Raw genomic sequence first — 21,421 nt, 5'->3', positions numbered from 1 at the left:
TGTTGCCATGGCACTAAATCAGATCATTTATATGTAGCTGCTTTTTGCGCGCTTGTCAAAGGTGGAGAGCGGGACAGGGATGCGGGCGGGCGGGGTGCTACTTCCCATAATATCTTTTCATGAGTGCGTTTCACATGGGCTTTTAGCTGTTTTGTGACCATGTGTTGTTGTTCTGGGTGTGTATTCAGCATGTCAGGCGCTCTTCTGGAGGTCTCCCTGTGTTCTGCTGAAGGTCACGCAGCAACAATCCCTCAGGATACATGCTGCTGTTTGTCCTGAGGGTCACGCAGCAACAAGCCCTCAGGATGGAGTCAGATGGTTGAGTGGTTAAGGAATCGGGCTAGTAATCAGAAGGTTGCTAGTTCGATTCCCGGCTATGCCAACCAAATGACGTTGTGTCCTTGGGCAAGGCACTTCACCCTACTTGCCTCGGGGGAATGTCCCTGTACTTACTGTAAGTCGCTCTGGATAAGAGCGTCTGCTAAATGCCTAAATGTAAATGTAAGGATACATGCTGCTGTTTGTCCTCAGCCAAACAGCAGACATCATAGAATCCTGTTCTCTTCTCTCAGCCCTCACACTCTCCTCCACGTGTTTGTGTATACCGTATGTCTGTGTGTGTGTTTGTGTTTATTCATGTACTAATGAGTGTGTATTAAGGTGCGTGTGTGTGTGTGTTCCCCAGCTGCGCAGCGTGGAGGAGACCAGCAGGAGGGGGAGGTGGTGTGTGGATCCCTCAGATCCTCTCTCTGACAAGATCCAGCTGATGGAGAAGGAGATGAACAACCAGGAGATTCTCATCCAGGGATACCACCAGGTCTGTCTGTCTCTCTGCCTGTCTGTCTGTCTGTTACCACCAGGTCTGTCTGTTACCACCAGGTCTGTCTGTCTGTCTGTTACCACCAGGTCTGTCTCTCTGCCTGTCTGTCTGTTACCACCAGGTCTGTCTGTCTGTCTGTTACCACCAGGTCTGTCTGTCTCTCTGCCTGTCTGTCTGTCTGTCTGTTACCACCAGGTCTGTCTGTCTCTCTGCCTGTCTGTCTGTCTGTTACCACCAGGTCTGTCTGTTACCACCAGGTCTGTCTGTCTGTCTGTTACCACCAGGTCTGTCTGTCTGTCTGTTACCACCAGGTCTGTCTGTCTCTCTGCCTGTCTGTCTGTCTGTTACCACCAGGTCTGTCTGTCTGTTACCACCAGGTCTGTCTGTCTCTCTGCCTGTCTGTCTGTCTGTTACCACCAGGTCTGTCTGTTACCACCAGGTCTGTCTGTCTGTCTGTTACCACCAGGTCTGTCTGTCTCTCTGCCTGTCTGTCTGTCTGTCACCACCAGGTCTGTCTGTCTGTTACCACCAGGTCTGTCTGTCTGTCTGTTACCACCAGGTCTGTCTGTCTCTCTGCCTGTCTGTCTGTCTGTTACCACCAGGTCTGTCTGTCTGTTACCACCAGGTCTGTCTGTCTGTCTGTTACCACCAGGTCTGTCTGTCTCTCTGCCTGTCTGTCTGTCTGTTACCACCAGGTCTGTCTGTCTCTCTGCCTGTCTGTCTGTTACTACCAGATCTGTCTGTCTCTCTGCCTGTCTGTCTGTCTGTTACCACCAGGTCTGTCTGTCTGTCTGTTACCACCAGGTCTGTCTGTCTCTCTGCCTGTCTGTCTGTCTGTTACCACCAGGTCTGTCTGTCTCTCTGCCTGTCTGTCTGTTACCACCAGGTCTGTCTGTCTGTCTGTCTGTTACCACCAGGTCTGTCTGTTACCACCAGGTCTGTCTGTCTCTCTGCCTGTCTGTCTGTTACCACCAGGTCTGTCTGTCTCTGCCTGTCAGTCTCTCTGCTTGTCTGTCTCTCTGTTACCAACAGGTCTGTCTCTCTCTCTGCCTGTCTGTCTCTCTGCATGTCTGTCTCTCTGCCTGTCTGTCTGTAACCACCAGGTCTGTCTGTCTCTTTCTGCCTGTCTGTGTGTTCCCACCAGGTCTGTCTGTCTGTCTCTCTGCCTGTCTGTCTCTCTGTTACCACCAGGTCTGTCTGTCTCTCTCTCTCTCTCTGCCTGTCTGTCTGTCTCTATGCCTGTCTGTCTGTTACCACCAGGTCTGTGTGTCTGTCTGCCTGTCTGTCTGTCTTTCTGTTACCACCAGGTCTGTCTCTCTTTCTGCCTGTTTCTTTCTCTCTGCCTGTCTCTCTCTCTGTCTCTCTCCCTGTTTTTCTCTGTGTCTTTCTGCCTGTGTGTGTGTGTGTGTGTTGATGTCTGTGTGGCTTGCAGGAGAATGAGAAGCTGTACCAGCAGATGAAGTCCCTGCAGGCCCAGAGAAAAGTGGACGAGGAGGCCATGTTCCTGGAGAACCAGAGGCTGCTCAGTGAGCTGGCCCTCACCAGGTGACTTTACACACACGCTCATTATCTCTCTCATGCTCTCAGATGCACAAACACTCTTTCACACACACACACATACACACACATTCTCTCTCCTACTTACACACATACTAGCTCTCGCTTGCTTCCACACACACAAACACCTAGTAAATATTACACTGCCAGAGAGAAAAAGATCAATATAAAAAAACATGTCTCGTGTGAACAGGGAGCAGATGAACAAGAGCAACATGCAGAGGACTGTGGGAAATGTAGGCGTTGTGGACCAGAGTCAGCGAATCACAGAGCTTCTTGGTCAGATCCAGGCTGCACAGGTGAGCACGCCTCACCTACAGTCTGGACTCAGTTAACAGCACAAGGCCCTATAGATAACTGGGATCTCACAGCAAGGCCCTATAGATAACTGGGATCTCACAGCAAGGCCCTATAGATAACTGGGATCTCACAGCAAGGCCCTATAGATAACTGAGATCTCACAGCAAGGCCCTATAGATAACTGGGATCTCACAGCAAGGCCCTATAGATAACTGGGATCTCACAGCAAGGCCCTATAGATAACTGGGACCTCACAGCAAGGCCCTATAGATAACTGGGATCTCACAGCAAGGCCCTATAGATAACTGGGATCTCACAGCAAGGCCCTATAGATAACTGGGATCTCACAGCAAGGCCCTATAGATAACTGGGATCTCACAGCAAGGCCCTATAGATAACTGGGACCTCACAGCAAGGCCCTATAGATAACTGGGATCTCACAGCAAGGCCCTATAGATAACTTGGATCTCACAGCAAGGCCCTATAGATAACTGGGATCTCACAGCAAGGCCCTATAGATAACTGGGATCTCACAGCAAGGCCCTATAGATAACTGGGATCTCACAGCAAGGCCCTATAGATAACTGGGATCTCACAGCAAGGCCCTATAGATAACTGGGATCTCACAGGTTGTGTGTGTTTGTGTGGATGTGTATACGTGTTGATGCATGCATTTGTGTGTATGTGGGTGTGTGAGTGTGTATGTTTACGTGTGCGTGTTTTTGTGTGTACGTGTGTGTGTGAGTATATGTGTGTGATTGTGCGTTTATGTGTACATGTGCGTGTGTGTGTGTGTGTGTGGGGGGGCATGTGTGTGTGTGTTTATGTGCGTGTGTGTGTGTGTGTGTAGAGGGTGGAGGCCAGGCTGGTGGAGGAGACCGCCAGACTGAAGCAGGAGAAGCAGGGTCTGGAGGTGGACCTGCAGGTGATGAGGAGAGAGAGAGACCAGGCTCACACTCTGACCTCCCCAGGTGAGGCTGTCTAGGGGCGTGGCCACAGGTGAGACTGTCTAGGGGCGTGGCCACAGGTGAGGTTGTATAGGGGCGTGGCCACAGGTGAGGCTGTCTAGGGGCGTGGCCACAAGAGAGACTGTCTAGGGACGTGGCCTCAGGTGAGGCTGTCTAGGGGTGTGGCCACAAGAGAGACTGTCTAGGGGCGTGGCCACAGGTAAGGCTGTCTAGGGGCATGGCCACAGGTGAGGATGTCTAGGGGCGTGGCCACAAGAGAGACTGTCTAGGGGCGTGGCCACAGGTAAGGCTGTCTAGGGGCGTGGCCACAGGTGAGGCTGTCTAGGGGCGTGGCCACAAGAGAGACTGTCTAGGGGCGTGGCCTCAAGAGAGACTGTCTAGGGGTGTGACCACAAGAGAGACTGTCTAGGGGTGTGACCACAAGAGAGACTGTCTAGGGGCGTGGCCACAGGTCATGTTTCTGTATAGAGGAAATACATTTATAACATATTCATGTAGAAAAGGCAGTTTTCCTACCAACAGTCTTTCAATCTGTGAGCACAAAAGACACAGTTTGCTTTAAAGAAACAGGAAACAGTGTTTGAGGCAGCTGCCTTTGACAGCAGAAGGTGAGTAGTTCTAACAGTCCTCGGTGCTCAGGGTCAGGTCACCACCGGCACCACAGTGCAACAATAACACCACCGGCACCACAGTGCAACAATAACACCACCTGCACCACAGTGCAACAATAACACCACCTGCACCACAGTGCAACAATAACACCACCTGCACCACAGTGCAACAATAACACCACCTGCACCACAGTGCAACAATAACACCACCTGCACCACAGTGCAACAATAACACCACCTGCACCACAGTGCAACAATAACACCACCTGCACCACTGTGCAACAATAACACCACCTGCACCACAGTGCAACAATAACACCACCTGCACCACAGTGCAACAAAAACGGTCGATTTTCCCCTTAAATCACAGTTTATAGTGACACATACACCCCTGGTAACCAAACCATCCGTGCCACCCCCCCCCCCCCCCACACACGCACACACACCTAATGCCCCCCACTGACCCCCGCTGATGCCCCCCCCCCAGGCCAGGCGGGCTGGGAGCAGGAGGAGCAGGAGGAGAGGCACCGTGAGGAGGTGTGTGCTCTGACCAGGAGGCTGCAGTGGTACGCGGACAACCAGGACCTGCTGGACCGAGACACCGCCAGGCTGAAGGACGCCACGGCAGAGATCAGCAAGCTCACCCAGCAGGTGTGTGTGTGTGTGTGTGTGTTTGAGACACAGCGCGAGTGAGAGATTGTGTGTTGTGTAAATGCATTATTCAGGTGCACTTTGGAGAGCACAATAAAGTTAAAATAGTTGACGTTTTTGCTTTTTTACCCTTCTAAAAATGTTTTGCTGTTGTAAACAAGTTTGTGCTCTAGTAAATAATTGAATCATAACCAGAATTGGTTGTTTTGATATGAAGGGTGATGACACACGGGCAAGTCACACAAACACTTCATGGGGGGGGGGGAATGAATCATGTACTGAATGTCAAATCCAAATGCCACACGCCGCTTCAGTTGCTCCTCAGATGCTAAAACATTGTCAACACCAGTCAAGCAGACTGATGTGTGAGGATGTCTGATCTGTGTGTGTGCACTCACTGCTAGTGTGTGTGCTCACTGCTAGTTTGTGTGCTGGGTGTGTGTGCTGGGTGTGTGTGTGCTGGGTGTGTGTGTGCTGGGTGTGTGTGCTGGGTGTGTGTGTGCTGGGTGTGTGTGTGCTGGGTGGGTGTGTGTGTGCTGGGTGTGTGTGCTGGGTGTGTGTGTGCTGGGTGTGTGTGTGCTGGGTGTGTGTGTGTGTGCTGGGTGTGTGTGTGCTGGGTGTGTGTGCTGGGTGTGTGTGCTGGGTGTGTGTGCTGGGTGTATGTGTGCTGGGTGTGTGTGCTGGGTGTGTGTGTGCTGGGTGTGTGTGCTGGTCCCAGGTGGAGAAGCTGAAGGCGGAGGTGGGGAGGAGTCGAGCTGTCCAGCGACAGAGCAGAGCCCAGGAGAGAGCAGCTGACGCCAGGAGGACTCAGGACCTGGAACGCCAAGTACGCTGGGATGTGTGTGTGTGTGTGCTGTTAACCTGCTACTTGGTTACTGCTACTTACATTAGTTCTTGATGGTTCTCCTGGCTGCAGTGTAACACGTGTACCTCTGGGTCTCCAGGTGAAGGAGCTGGAGGCGATCCTGAGACGCAGGAACCCCAACTCCCTCCCAGCTCTCCTCTACGCCGCGGCGGGCGCGAGCGGGACCCACGACCAGGGAGGGGAGCCTCCCACCCAGACAGCCGCCCTATTGGAGCGCCGCGTCCACAGGCTGGAGGCGGAGCTGGAGAGCAAAGACGAGGACGCCAAGAGGACCCTGCGGACCATGGAGCAACAGTTCCAACGCATCAAGGTACAATACTGGCTCTTTACAAGGAGCGCTCACCACAGCTGGGTACAAAACTGGATCCTTACAAGGTACACTTTGTATATCTGGGCACAATACTGGATCCGTAATACTCTTTCTGTGACCCTTTCAAAGTATTGTCGAGAAGTATTGGTTCCTCCTGAGTGCCACAGTGCTTTGAGTATTCAAAGCCCTTTCACCAGTTTCTGAAACCTAAGTACTGTTGCGGTGACGACTGCACAAGGCCAGCCCACACTCACAAAGCCTCTTTCCTCTCGTCTCTCTGACGCTGGCAGATTCACCTTGTTTTCTCAGCCGACCTCACACACAGCGGATCTATATCCTCCTCACAGACACACTCACACAGAGCTGATCTATATCCTCCTCACAGACACACTCACACAGAGCTGATCTATATCCTCCTCACAGACACACTCACACAGAGCTGATCTATATCCTCCTCACAGACACACTCACACAGAGCTGATCTATATCCTCCTCACAGACACACTCACACAGAGCTGATCTATATCCTCCTCACAGACACTCAGGAAGGGCCTCCATTCACCCATATGCATGAGTCACACCTCAGTTCATGGTTTGTTCAAATGCTGGAGGTGTAGGAGGAGAGCCAGGAGAGTTATGAACAGTGTCAGTGCAGGAGGACTCACGGACAGGAAACGGAGATTCTACTGAGTGTTGCTACACTGTAGAGCAGTCTGGATTACAGGCTTGAGTGAAAGCTTGGACTGTGGATGGGAAGGATATTGTTCATATTGTCGGTGTGTGTGTCTGTCTGTCTGTGTGTGTGTGTGTGTGTGTGTCAGCTCCAGTATGAGCAGCAGATCTCAGAGCTGGAGCGCCAGGTGGCTGCTGGGACCGGCCCGTCCGAGTCCTGGGAGACCCGGGTTCGACTCCTGCAGGAGGAGCTGGGCCGGCTGCAGGAGACCCAGCAGGCCCGGGAGCAAGCCCTCCAGGACCAGGTCCACCTCCTCCAGGGCCAGCTCTCCCAGCGGGCCCAGGCTAGACCAGGCCCAGGAACACAACCAGGCCCAGGAACACAACCAGGCCCAGGAACACAACCAGGCCCAGGAACAACACCAAGCCTAGAACCAGGAACAGGACCAGAACCAGGCCCAGGAACAACACCAAGCCTAGAACAAGGACCAGAACCAGGCTCAGGTCGAGGCCAGCGAAGCCCCTCTCGCCACCAGCGCCAGACAGAAGCCGCGCAGGGCGCCCGAATCGAGCGTCTCACCCAGGAGCTCGCAGCCAAAACCCGCAGCGTGCAGGAGCTGACCCGCACCGTGGACCGGCTCCAGAGAGAGAGGAGGACCATGCTGGGCGGCCCCAGGCCCGAAGCCCGCGCCGGGGACCCCCGGAGGCCGGCGCATCCCCCCAAGGCCCCGGCCGTCCCGGGGGAGTGGGGGGAGGCGGCGTTCCCCCCCACCCTGGACGAGAAGGCCTACCAGCCCACGGCGTTCGCGGGGAGCCACATCTCCGAGGTGCTGCAGGAGAAGGAGGCGCTGCGGGAGAGGCTGGAGAGGCTGGAGGGGGAGAGGTTACAGGAGAGGCTGGCGCTGCAGGAGGACGCAGCGCTGGCCCGGGAGGAGCTATGCAGGTGGGCTTTAACACCAGTGGTTGTTCCTGCAAGGGAAGCTCAGCTTCCCCTAAAATGTCCCAAAATGTATGGTCAAATATTTACGATTGTGTTAACATTTGAAATGCGTTAGAACACGCGCACACAGTGTACAGTGCATGTCCCTGTGGAAGCTCAGCTTCCATGGACTTCAATGAGGCTGCTTTGAACAGTTTTTTTCAGTGCTTCGAAACTATACGGTCATTGGATGAATGCTGAGATTATGTCCCACCCTGGACGCTCAGCGTCTCTGGGGGTGAATGGATGAGTGGGCTGGCCTGGACGCTGGGCTTCTGCGTGATGATTGGAGGGTCTGTCGAAAGACTGCATCTCATTTTGATTGACAGCGATTTTGTGTTATAAAAAGTCGCGGAAGCTATTCGAGCTCAGTCCCATCACAGAGTTTGCAAGTGTAGTTGAAAGACAAACTGCTGCAACCTATTTCTTGGAATTTGCTTGCCGAAATTGCTAGCCAATTTGCATCATACATTTAATACAATTATACACCACGTTCCTTGTTTCAGTTAAACCTAATTCCCACATTTCCCCCTTCGAGTTTAATATTGTTTCGTTAGATTGATTGTTCATTCGTTCATTCATACAGTGGGCTAGGCTAGTGTCGTAGGGGTGAACTAGCCAGTGAACTGGCCAAATAAATATACAGTTTTTATGATGTAGGCTGAAAATGAGCTTCCCCTCTTTGAAAGACCAGCAGCCGCCACTGTTTAACACACACACACACACACACAGATGTACACCGACACACAGATATATGCGTACACACACACACACCTATACACACAGATATATGCGTACACACCTACACACCCAGATATATATACACACACAGATATAGATTCACACACACAGTTATATATATACACACACACACACAGATATAGACTCACACACACAGAGATGTACACACATACATGTATATGTGTGTGGGGTGTGTGTGCGTGCGCATAAACACTCATTCTGCATACAGTACACACGGCTAACACACATACTTCCAGGTGTATCTTGACGAGCTGACAATCTGCCGCCCCCACGCTGTCTTTGCCACTAGCAGCCAGCTACCTCTAATTCCAGAGGAATAATCACATCAGCTATGCATGTATTTATAATCCATGCCTGGAGCAGCCCAGCAGGAGACCTAGTTGGCACAGTGCTGTACAGTACAGGAGGGGAGGAACAGGAGCACATGTGTGCCTGTGCTGGTGTTTGATGTGTGTGTGTGTGCCTGTTTGGATGTGTCTCTTTCCGTGTGGGTGCCTGTTCCTGTGTGTGTTTGTGTATGTCCGTGTTTTTGTGTGTGTGTGTGTGTGTGGTTCCTGTGTATGTGTGTGTATGCTCATATTCGTGTGTGTATATGTGTGTGTGTGTGGTTCCTGTGTATGTGTGTGTATGCTCATATTCGTGTGTGTGTATATGTGTGTGTGTGTGTGGTTCCTGTGTATGTGTGTGTATGCTCATATTCGTGTGCGTGTATATGTGTGTGTGTGTGTGGTTCCTGTGTATGTGTGTGTATGCTCATATTCGTGTGTGTGTGTGTGTGTGTGTGCCCAGGCTCCAGGAGAGCTCGGCGGAGCAGCTGGCGTGTGTTCAGGTCGTCCACCAGGGGGAGCTGGAGCGCCTGCTGGCCCTGGAACACTCCTCCTCCAAGCTGACCCAACTGACCAATCACATCGCCACGCAGGAGGTAAGGGCTGGGGCTCACGTCAGGGGGAAGGTTGAAGTTCGAATCGGGGTTGGGGTTAGGGGAAAATTCAATTGTTTTATGGAACTGAATTGTGTGTGTGTGTGTGTGCGTGCGTTTGCGTGTGTGTGTGTGTGCGTGTGTTTGCGTGTGTGTGCGTGTGTTTGCGTGTGTGTGCGTGTGTTTGCGTGTGTGTGTGTGTGTCCAGGTCGTGGTGCAGCACCTGCGTGAGCAGGTGAAGGATCTGCAGAGCACCAAGGACGCCCTAGCCGTGTCCAAGCTCAGAGAGGACGCTCTCCAGGACCAGGTGGGTGCAACCACAACCACAACCAGACTGACTCTCCAGGGGGCTCATTTATTTAACTATGCGTAGGATTCTTACTTAAAGTGTACGTACGTCCAAAAGCCTAAAATGTCGTACGCCCCCCAAAAATCTGATTTATAAAACCGTGCGTACGCACACCTGTAAGCAATGTTCCCTTTATACATCACAGATTACCCACAAGTGTGCGTACGTGAATCTGACAGCAGTGGGATCATCAATAAATAAAAAAGCAATGCGAGGTAACAATTTGAAAACAAAAGCGTGTCCGTAAACACACGTTTCTTCATGTCGGTTTTGTTATGAACAGTATTAAAGTTTGGACTGATAACGAGGACGTCGTGTAGCAATTGCACGGGAGCTTACCGGCTGTATTTCCAGTTGTTGACTTATGATGATATATGCACAGTATTAAAGAAATATATTTAGTTATATGCTGTGTTCTGCAGTTATCTAAAGGGAGGATATGTGATGTTATCCTGTATTCCATGCAGTCGGGCATTTCCCCCTCCTGCACTCCGGTAGTGGTCAATATGATGGTGAGACAGCACTGAATTTTGATTTAAAATTTGAGTTGGATTGTACAAGGTGTTTGTGAAACAATTATCACACAGTACAAGCGCAAATAACACTGCTGGATTTAATCAAATCTTCATGATAATGATGAAATCGAGTGAAAAAAGTATGAGGAAAACAAAATATATAAATATTACGAGTAATCGTTCTTCCCACAGTTACTTTCTGCAGTCTGACTACAGTACGGTCATCTGCGTCGCCAATTCCCACTGTCTCCAAAATGTGCGTAGGCCTACGGGTGGGTCACAGTTTGCGTGGAGGACCGAACATTCTCCCCTCAAGTTAGTTTTTTAGAAATCACAACCATTGCGTGGGAAGTGGCGTACACACATTTTCAGCCCCGTTTTGTGCGTACGCAACGTTTATAAATGAGACCCCAGAACCAGAAGGGATGGATGGAGAGAGGAACTGCTTATAAACACGTCTATATCAAAGGTCCTCGAGGTTCGACTGGGTGACTAATGTTGAACACACCCAAACTGTTTCTTAATGCGTTTCTACAGTGCTATCAGGATGCTGTTCATTCCAGGCAACTTTCACAACCACAAACAACGTTGCTGTCAGCCTTCCTAATCCTGAACGCACTCCCACACTCCCTCTCTCAGCATGCTGTTGTCTCTGGCCTTGCCTCGCCATTCTCCTTCTCTCTCTCGGTCTTGTAAAACCTCTCTCCCTCCTTTCATCCTCCCCCTCCTCCACGTGGCTGGACCACTGTTCTCTACATGCTAGGTTTACTCCTTTAATACTTAAGTCTATCCATCATTAATTCAGTACAGCAAAGCACATTCACATCCTTATTTATCTTCTTCAGAAGTGATGGATGGAAAGATAGAGTGATATATGGATGTAATTCAGGGGTGTCAAAGTCAATTTCACAAAGGGCCACACTGGGAAATGAGGGAGGGAGGGAGGGAGGGAGGGAGGGAGGGAGGGAGGGAGGGAGGGAGGGAGGGAGGGAGGGAGGGAGGGAGGGAGGGAGGGAGGGAGGGCTGACCGTGGTGTGCGTTTGTGTAGCTGACCGTGGTGTGTTTGTGTAGCTGACCGTGGTGTGCGTTTGTGTAGCTGACCGTGGTGTGCGTTTGTGTAGCTGACCGTGGTGTGCGTTTGTGTAGCTGACCGTGGTGTGCGTTTGTGTAGCTGACCGTGGTGTGCGTGTGTAGCTGACCGTGGTGTGCGTTTGTAGCTGACCGTGGTGTGCGTTTGTGTAGCTGACCGTGGTGTGCGTTTGTGTAGCTGACCGTGGTGTGCGTTTGTGTAGCTGACCGTGGTGTGCGTTTGTGTAGGTGACCGTGGTGTGCGTGTGTAGCTGACCGTGGTGTGCGTGTGTAGCTGACCGTGGTGTGTGTTTGTGTAGCTGACCGTGGTGTGTGTTTGTGTAGCTGACCGTGGTGTGCGTGTGTAGCTGACCGTGGTGTGCGTTTGTGTAGCTGACCGAGGTGTGCGTTTGTGTAGCTGACCGTGGTGTGCGTGTGTAGCTGACCGTGGTGTGCGTTTGTGTAGCTGACCGTGGTGTGCGTTTGTGTAGCTGACCGTGGTGTGCGTTTGTGTAGCTGACCGTGGTGTGCGTGTGTAGCTGACCGTGGTGTGCGTTTGTGTAGCTGACCGTGGTGTGCGTTTGTGTAGGTGACCGTGGTGTGCGTGTGTAGCTGACCGTGGTGTGCGTGTGTAGCTGACCGTGGTGTGTGTTTGTGTAGCTGACCGTGGTGTGCGTGTGTAGCTGACCGTGGTGTGCGTTTGTGTAGCTGACCGTGGTGTGCGTTTGTGTAGCTGACCGTGGTGTGCGTTTGTGTAGGTGACCGTGGTGTGCGTGTGTAGCTGACCGTGGTGTGTGTTTGTGTAGCTGACCGTGGTGTGTGTTTGTGTAGCTGACCGTGGTGTGTGTTTGTGTAGCTGACCGTGGTGTGTGTTTGTGTAGCTGACCGTGGTGTGTGTTTGTAGCTGACCGTGGTGTGTGTTTGTGTAGCTGGCCAGGCTGTTGGAGGACCTAAAGCAGGCGACGGAGGCTCACAGCCCCCAGCTGAGACACTTCCTCAGCCTGGACAGGAAGATCCACAGCATGGAGGTCAGACATGCCCAGAGGGAGAGGGAGCTGCAGAAGGTCAGCACACACACACACTCGCTCAGACTGAACACACACACGAACACACACACGCTCAGACTGAACACACACAAACGCACACACGTTCAGACTGAACACACACACACACTCAGACTGAACACACTCGCTCCGACTGAACACATACACACACACACACACACACATAGCCCTGGAGGGAGGAGACCTGCTCCAGCAGGTGATTACTGATACATACACACACACACACATACACACAAAAGGAGCACACAACAGAAATGACAAACATTTGTTTAGTATGCCCGTCTCATGTCAAATACGGCCCAGGTAACCAACAACCCATTACCCCTCCTCCACCTACCTCCCCCTCCTCTCCTCCCCCCCCTCCCCTGCCCCAGGTGGTGGGCCGGAGTCTGCCGGGGCAGCAGCAGGGAGAGGCAGGGGAGGTGCAGGCCTGGCGGAGGCTGGCCCAGGAGAGGAGCCGGGAGCTGGAGGTGTTCCGCCTGGAGCTGGACTCCATCCTGGACATCCTGAGAGCGCTGCAGCAGCAGGGAGTGGTCATCCCTAGCCCCGCCCACCTGGGCGGAGCCTGGACCACCTGACACCCACACTCACACACACGCTCGCTCACACACACAAGCCTGCGTGCATCCTCAGGTGCTCGCTCTCGCACACGCACTCACACACGTGTGCTCACATGTTCACACATACACACCTTCCCACAAACACACAATCTGTGCTCATCTCTTTCATGGTCTTTTTCCCACATGGACACAAACACACTCTTCTCGTTCTCTCTCACACACACATTACACACCTGTCTCTCACACACACACATTACACACCTGTCTCTCTCACACACACACATTACACACCTGTCTCTCTCACACACACACACATTACACACCTGTCTCTCTCTCACACACACATTACACACCTGTCTCTCTCTCACACACATTACACACCTGTCTCTCTCACACACACACATTACACACCTGTCTCTCACACACACATTACACCTGTCTCTCACACACACATTACACACCTGTCTCTCTCACACACATTACACACCTGTCTCTCACACACACATTACACACCTGTCTCTCACACACACATTACACACCTGTCTCTCTCACACGTTACACACACCTCTTTGTTGTACAAAGGGTCCGCTACCGTAGCTCATAAATATTCATGCCATGAGTCTGCTCGCTGAAGCAATACGTAAAGGCTTTATTTTTGTAGATTGTTTTGTGTGTATAGAGAGAGCCCTGTTTTATTTGTGGTTATGTATGTAATGTATTCCATATGTGGTCAAAATAAATAACGTTTCAATACTTGTTTATTTATTCTTTTACTTTCCCCCAAACCTCTTAAACACGGCCAATCACTGTCTTCACATCTTCCTCTGTCTCTCACCCGGCTCCTTAGCATCTCATTAGCATCTCATTAGCATCTCACAACATCACATTAGCATATATTTGCATTTAATGCCACACTATACCCATAGACAAATCACTGGTGGCAGATCACAACACTCTCCTTAACGATGTCAGAACGCATTTGACCTCTTTCTGACGGTTGTTTAGTTCCAGACAAATGCTCCAGCTCCGGTGCCCGTCTGGCTTCCGGAGACTGGGCTCTCCTCTTCCAGGTCCAGCTGTAACAGCTGGCCTTGGTGGGTCCGTGGAGCTCTAACGAGGTGGCTCGTTAGCGACCTAGCTCACCCTCAACCATGTCAGAAAAGCTAGAATGTCGCCATGACGACGGGGGGAACCCAGATGAACAGCGGTTGTGGGTTGGGTTGTGAAGAGCTCGGTGACTGCAGACCAAGAAGCGGCAGGTTCAAATCCCCCTGGACATCGTTTAGGATAAGTGTCTGTTAAATAAATACAATATTATTAAAATGAATACATATTAACTTAGAACTGTACACTGTACATTGGGGAACATACTTCTAACAAGAGTTGCTACTGATGAGTCCTATTTCCTGTCCTGTTTCCTGTATCCTGGTATGTTCTGGGTGGCCAGAGGGTGTCATGTCCTCACGCACCTCACCATACTGGAATGACTGGTGAAGAAGCCGGGACATGCAGGAGGTCAGCAGCGTGCACCAACCACGTCCTCACAGGAGGGAGGGGGTGTGAGGGGGGCAGGACCTCAGTCAACCACATCACGGTTCCTATTGGGCGAACAGTCCCCCTCCAGGATGATTGGCGGGCCCCCCAGCAGCAGGTAATCCTCCCCCAGACTGGAGCTGTTCTCCGAGTTCACAAAGTTGGGGATGTTGAAGTGGGCCAGGAGTTCGGACTCTCTCTCAGCACGGTTCCCCATCACCGCCACCCCCTCCAGCCCCAGACCCCCCGCCTCCTCTGGGCTGCCAAGCCTGCCAGGGGCATGCCCTGCCTGGGGCGCTCCACCAACTCCAGCCCCGGGCCTCTGGCCTGGACCCTGCTGCTCCTCGTTGATGTAGCAGTGGAGGAGGGAGCGGGAGGTGTCCAGCAGGGGGCGAGAGAAGCAGGCCCTGTGGTCGGTGTTGGAGGCCGGAGGAGCCAGCTCCTCCATGCAGCTGGTGGCACCGACACGCTTCTCACAGCTGTCAGCTCCTCTGCAGGACAGGGGACAGGGGACACACAAACACGTGAGACTGGGGGTTCTGTGAGTGTGTGTGTGTACGTGTGTGTGAGTGTTTTGAGAGTGTGCTGTGCATGGGTGTGTGTGTGTGATTGAGTGTGTGCCCACTCAGTGGCACTTTGCCCCCTCAGTTTTATGTTCTACCCCCCAGTTTACTGTTTTTTTTATTCGCTTTGGTACTATTTTCACAAGTAAGGTGTACATTTTAAAAACTCTTAGTTCAAAAATCCAAACTGATCACACTTGTAACGCAGCTAGTCATTCTTTCAAAACCTGATGGAATGCTTTGTCAGTTGCACATGTTTCCAGTCCACATAATCATTGTTTCAAACACAAGATTATTGTAATATTGTAATAGGCTATGTAATGGGAACATTTGGTTTAATCACCGAAACACAACAGTATGATCTTCTTTCAGTTTAGTACTTTTAACAATCAGTTCATCCAACAGCAAACAATGCAAGATACATGTTTCAAATTGGCCTTAGAAGTGCTGAAATTAATATGTTCCAGTACTATGTAAAAGACAGATTACATAGTTTCACATTAGGCAATACACTTACATTACTCACATTTACATAATAAATAATAATTTCCAAAATATTCATCCTATGTGTAATCAAGTGAAGGATCAATGAAGACATCGTCTACAATCATTTGGGCAAATTACGTAGTTTTTACTATTTTTCAGATATAATTGTAACATAGAAAGTATACCTATTACTGTATGTAACTAAATGAGAACAAAACATAACATTTAGAGGCCCCCTGCCCACCTCACTGACCTCTCTGTTGGTGCCCATGCCCACCTCTTTGACCTCTCTGTTGGTGCCCATGCCCACCTCTCTGACCTCTCTGTTGGTGCCCATGCCCACCTCTTTGACCTCTCTGTTGGTGCCCATGCCCACCTCTCTGACCTCTCTGTTGGTGCCCATGCCCACCTCTCTGACCTCTCTGTTGGTGCCCATGCCCACCTCTCTGACCTTTCTGTTGGTGCCCATGCCCACCTCTTTGACCTCTCTGTTGGTGCCCATGCCCACCCCTCTGACATCTCTGTTGACCTCTCTCATGCCCACCTCTCTGACGGATCCCTTGTCCACGAGCTCTTCCTATTCCTTGCTGTCTATCCTGCTATGTTGAAAGAAATTGCCAGTGTTTACGCCCCCACTTTTACGTATATCTAATGACCAATTGTGGTTATCCCAATCTGAAATCAAGTAGCAATAACGAGTATTCATCATGTGTGGTTAATTTATATGTTCGTACAAAAACACATTTTATTTCTGTAGTTCTCAAAATCAATATACTGTTTATTGCTGAAATGAAAATATATAGGTTTACCAAACGGTTCAGTGATTAACCATTAAGATCAGTTGGATTAAGTGTTGGTCAAATGTATTTACGCAAATTAGATGAGAAGCATATCAAAAGTATTGTGAGCATTGCATTGTGAAAGACAATTTCTTCATATGAAAGATATTTCTTTGATGACCCACTATACATCAGTTCAGGGACGCAAGTTTGATATCAGCTTTGGCAGGGACATCAATAGTTAATGCGAGTGCGCACATTTTTTTTCGCATTCATTTTAGGGCAGCAGTGGGGTTTTTTGGAACTACAGCGAGCTACATGAACCACGTGATCACGTGTCGGCGAGATCAAAGCGTGTCGCAACTCTCTTTTTCTATGGCTCTGACTATACCCATAGACAAATCACTGGTGGCAGATCACAACACTCTCCTTAACGATGTCAGAACGCATTTGACCTCTTTCTGACGGTTGTTTAGTTCCAGACAAATGCTCCAGCTCCGGTGCCCGCCTCGCTTCCGGAGACTGGGCTCTCCTCTTCCAGGTCCAGCTGTAACAGCTGGCCTTGGTGGGTCCGTGGAGCTCTAACGAGGTGGCTCGTTAACGACCTAGCAAATACTGATTTTTGAGCTTCATGTAATATTGTTTTTATGTTTTAGTTAAAATAAGATGATCGATAGGTCTATCATTTAGAAACTTTCATTAGTTTTGTAATTTTCTTAGCCTACCTCTATTCTGACTTGTGTGCTGAGTCACCCTCTGAGTCCAAGTGACACCTGGACTTCTGTGTGCGGGCTGCAGTGGCTATTTGGCAAGCTCAGAAGGGCGCGCTGACATGGAATTCTGCGGGCATCGGTTTGTGTTTTCGGTTAAAGTGCTTTGATTTTACAAGCGTTGATTGGGATACTGCGTTTATATTTTCTGGGATTATGAATCTAGGCTAAATGAATGCACTGAAAAACTTTTGATTTTACACAGCAGAGCAGATGTATACTGGGGCACGACGCCCCAGCTCTTAACCCACTGCACAATAATGAAAACATACTAGTTCTGAAACCGCATTAAAACGTTCTGAAATGGCATTGAAACATACTAGCTCTGAAACGGCATTCAAACATACTAGTTCTGAAACAGCTTTAAAACATAGGCTACTAGCTTTGAAACAGCATTCAAACAAACTAGTTCTGAAACACGGCGCTGTTGTGACACCCTGGACAGCGTCATTTGTCATGTCAGTCAAGAGATTGAATGGAAGCACGTTAACTCATGAAAGTGTAGATAACATTAACTGCATCTCTACGGAAACTAAAGTACCCACTTTGTATTGTCTTGCCTCCATACAGAAAACCCTTTGAAACGAGCTGATTCAAGTACTGTGTCAGCATTATAACTCAACACTGCTCATTTGGCCGTATGATAAGGCGTAAAATGGTAAGTGAAAGCATGCCTAAAAATGTAAATAATCTGAAATGTATTTTGGACTGCCAACTTTAATGTTCAAGGGCGTAGACATTTAGTAGTAGCGCTGGAGACAAGTTCCCACCAAAGCCACGGAAACATGAAATGTCCCGACCAAAAACTGTGAAACTTATTGCACTCAAATGAAGCAAAAATAAACGTTCCTGCCGCACTAGCATCAACTGTTGATATCCATACCAAAGCTTAAATCAAACCTAAGCCCTTGAAAATGTTGTCCAGTAAGTCGATTAAGTTAGACAAGTTCGGTCATGGCTACTGTAGCGAGAAGTTAACTTTTCAATCGAGACTTTAGGTTACTAAGGCATCGCTTTCTGTCGCTATGGACTTATTTCCCCCTTACAGTTTTTAAGTGTGTAAGTGTGTTATTGAGAATGTTTGTGTGATTGAAAGTGTTGTGTGTGTGTTTGTGTGCAATCAAGCTGTGAAAGCCTGCATGCATGTTATGTAGATGTGTGAATGACCACATGGGGTGTGTGAAGGACTGTGTGTGTGTGTGTGTGGGTGTTTTCACAGCCTGAATATATTGACTAGATATTGGCTCCCCACCACCACATCCCCTCCCAGCAGGTCTCTGGTGACTGATGTGTCGCCAGAAGGAGCATAGCCAAGCTCAACAATCACATGAGTCATGGTTATACAGCACTGGCTGGATCTCTGCAGTATCCACAACAGAGGCCTGTGGCTGTGGGCCAGCCTGCCAGCCAGCCTGCCAGCCTGCCTGCCTGCCTGCCTGCCTGCCTGCCTGCCTGCCAGCCTGCCTGTCTGCCTGCCTGCCAGCCTGCCTGCCAGCCAGCCAGCCAGCCAGCCTGCCTGCCTGCCACAGTAAATGTGTTTTGCACCTCCCTGCCACAGTAAATTCCGTGTTTGTATAACATACATGGCGAATAAACCGAATTCTGATTCTGCCAGTGATCAGTACTGGAACACTTCCATGGACAGAACAGATAGCTATTCACCCTGAAGCAGCACTAGTCTTATTTACTAATACATCATAAACACACACACACATACATTTTACACACCTTCACACAACACACACATACATCTTACACACGTTCACACAACACACACACATACATGCATCATACACACCTTCACAACATATACCACAGGCATTTACAGCAAACACACACATAACATACACACACACACCACACAAACATACAATGGCTAAGAAAAACATAGAATTGCTTCTTCAAATATTTATTTGTTAAACAACGGCATGCGCCCACACACACACACACAAGGTGTTCATGCATTTCAAGTAGTTAAACTCATTAATAACCACCAGAGTCGATAAGAGTACTTGCTGAGGAGAAAGGATAAACAATGGGACTATCTTATTAGCGCAGTATGCTAATGCTGCACTATTCCCCCACGGCTGTTAATTTGTTTACATCAGAAGACTGGAAGAGTCCCAGAGCTAAGGAGCTTGCTGGCAGTTAGTAATCCACACACACTCTAACACACACACACATACTCTAAGCCGGAAAAGCAGGCTATGCTCTGACGGCTACTGACATATCTCCTCAAGAAAGGGGGGGGGGGGGGCCTCAGAGAGACTGTGTGTGACATCTGAGATGAGAGAAACGTGCCAAATGGAGAGAGTGTTCCCAGAACACTCTCATGTTTCTCATTCAGAAACATGCAAGGAGAGAGAGAGGGAGATGCAGGGGGGAGGGGAGAACAAACGGTATAGGGAGGGGAGAGGGCACCATGGCAGATGACAACTTCCTGTCAACCCTCTCCCCACACACAGTGAGAAGTTGGAATGGCAGGAGGGATTGAGGGAGGGAGGGATAGAGAGAGGGAGGGATAGAGAAAACATATCCCACCAGTATTTTACAGGCAGATGTGAACTCAAAGTTATACATCTGTGCTGTCCATGGTCCTGAACCAGATCGAATACCACCACTCAAACCAGTGTTCTAGTCAAGTAAAACGCATGCATGCACCCTATTCCCAAAATGACTTAAGCAGTGCTACATGGTAGTACCCGCATGGGTAGGAGGGTAGTAGTAGGGGTGATAGTAAACTGACAGCATGCCTGCTGACTGACTGAACACCATCTCCAATTGGTAACGTCTTCCTAAAGCTATCTCGTATGATATTATGTAAGTACTGATCAGAACCCGTGTGGAAACTGCGTGCGTGTACGGAGGGGCGCGACGGCTGGACGGTGTGCGGAACACTCACTCTGGATGCGGAGCTCCGGTCTTGGTCAACAGCGTCAACACGAAAAACATGAAGATCACGAACACGGCCAGGCCCACCCAGAATCCGATCACTATGGAGTCTACGGAAGAACATAGGTTGGATTGAAGTCATTTAGTATATATATATATATATATATTATATATATGGGTATGTAATAAGTACAATTAAAATGGGAACATAAGAAAGAAAAGTTCATCTGTTAGGGTCTGGAGCCGAGAGAATACAAACAAATCTATGAGAAATAACCTCAACACGACTGTGAAATAATCTGGGCAAACGTCTCGCTTTCTCCTTTCAATCTCGCTTTTTCTTCCTCGGTCCTTCTTGTTATCTCTCTTTCTCTCGCTCCCTCGTTCATTCTGTTCCCCTTTTCTAGCAGAACAACATTGCTTGTGCGCTATATCAGTTTGTTCAGTAATACATTTTCTAATTTCAGAAGATTCAGCTATCCTATAAATCAACAGTGCGGACACAAGTTTCGTTATTTTGATACTTACACCTGTGCGCTTTGAGTCCCTCGAAAGACACCGGTTCTTCGTCGTCGTAATATTCATATCTCCATTCGTACACCGGGTCCGGTGCTACAGAGGTATTTGAATGAAATCCGGACATCTCAAAACGTCCACAGAAATGCTGACAAGGAAAAGAAAAACGCTTTCTGAAGATGACGTACTAAAACGGGTCTTGCTTAACTTACACTAAGATCTTTTATTTAATTTCAGTTAGTAGCATTTTGTGCGAAACAAGTCGATGAAATCCCCAAGTCGAATAAATTATTAACCGCAAGTAAAGTCTTTCTAGGTTGATCGAACGATTTCCTGGGTTGCATGATTTAGCTTAGGCCTTATTGATTGTTTTAAAAATAAACTTAACAGTAAATAAAGTTGAGTGTTAATACACAACAGTGTTTCTATCTGCATTCGGTTTGCAGGTAGCCAGCGAAATGCGCAAGTGAGATGAGGGCGAAGGCACGAAGGAAAGTAGTTTGCCTCTCTATCTGTCTCTCTCCCCCTCTGTGTCTCTCTCTCTATCTGTGTCTCTCTCTATCTGTGTCTCTCTCTATCTGTCTCTCTCTCTCTCTCTTTCTCTCTCTCATGCACACAAACGCGCGCGCGGTCATTGACACCGAACCTTAGATGCATCGTCCTTCTGCAAACAATCGATCAAACAAAAACACGGACATTTGTCAGTGCTTTCAAGAGACATGGGTATGTTGTGATTGGGATAGCCTACATATCGATCCCGACTCTGTATGCTGCCCACCTTTTTGACAGCAGGGTTGAAATGTAATGACTTTCATTGCAAATGTTAAATACGCCTAAAACAGTTTCAATTGGTTTTATTCATTTTTATAATTATCCAGGCCCGTAAAGATTACCCCCGCAGCCCCCGCACCG

The 21,421-nt window shown here is 49.4% G+C and overlaps 2 protein-coding genes across 2 annotated transcripts in view; one reads left to right on the top strand and one right to left on the bottom strand.

The window, feature by feature from the left end:
- Window positions 1–13,693, top strand: part of cep162 (centrosomal protein 162) — a 28,541-nt gene extending 14,848 nt beyond the window's left edge. The window contains 12 exon segments of the mRNA XM_067238234.1: window positions 686–817; window positions 2,253–2,365; window positions 2,571–2,676; window positions 3,528–3,666; window positions 4,744–4,907; window positions 5,626–5,733; window positions 5,852–6,082; window positions 6,904–7,697; window positions 9,285–9,417; window positions 9,623–9,721; window positions 12,276–12,410; window positions 12,785–13,693. Of these exon segments, the coding sequence (XP_067094335.1) occupies window positions 686–817; window positions 2,253–2,365; window positions 2,571–2,676; window positions 3,528–3,666; window positions 4,744–4,907; window positions 5,626–5,733; window positions 5,852–6,082; window positions 6,904–7,697; window positions 9,285–9,417; window positions 9,623–9,721; window positions 12,276–12,410; window positions 12,785–12,988 (2,358 nt within the window). The 3' untranslated portion in view covers window positions 12,989–13,693.
- Window positions 13,694–14,546: 853 nt separating this feature from the next.
- Window positions 14,547–20,636, bottom strand: mrap2a (melanocortin 2 receptor accessory protein 2a). The gene is made up of 3 exons (XM_067238709.1): window positions 20,522–20,636; window positions 20,004–20,103; window positions 14,547–14,994 (listed from the first exon to the last, which is right to left on the bottom strand). The coding sequence occupies exons 1-3, from the start codon at window positions 20,634–20,636 to the stop codon at window positions 14,547–14,549; spliced, it is 663 nt and encodes a 220-aa protein (XP_067094810.1).
- Between the last annotated feature and the right edge of the window lie 785 nt (window positions 20,637–21,421).

Source organism: Osmerus mordax, chromosome 6, assembly GCF_038355195.1.
Source record: "Osmerus mordax isolate fOsmMor3 chromosome 6, fOsmMor3.pri, whole genome shotgun sequence".
NCBI lineage: Eukaryota > Metazoa > Chordata > Actinopteri > Osmeriformes > Osmeridae > Osmerus > Osmerus mordax.
This window is presented reverse-complemented; position numbering and strand designations above follow the sequence as displayed.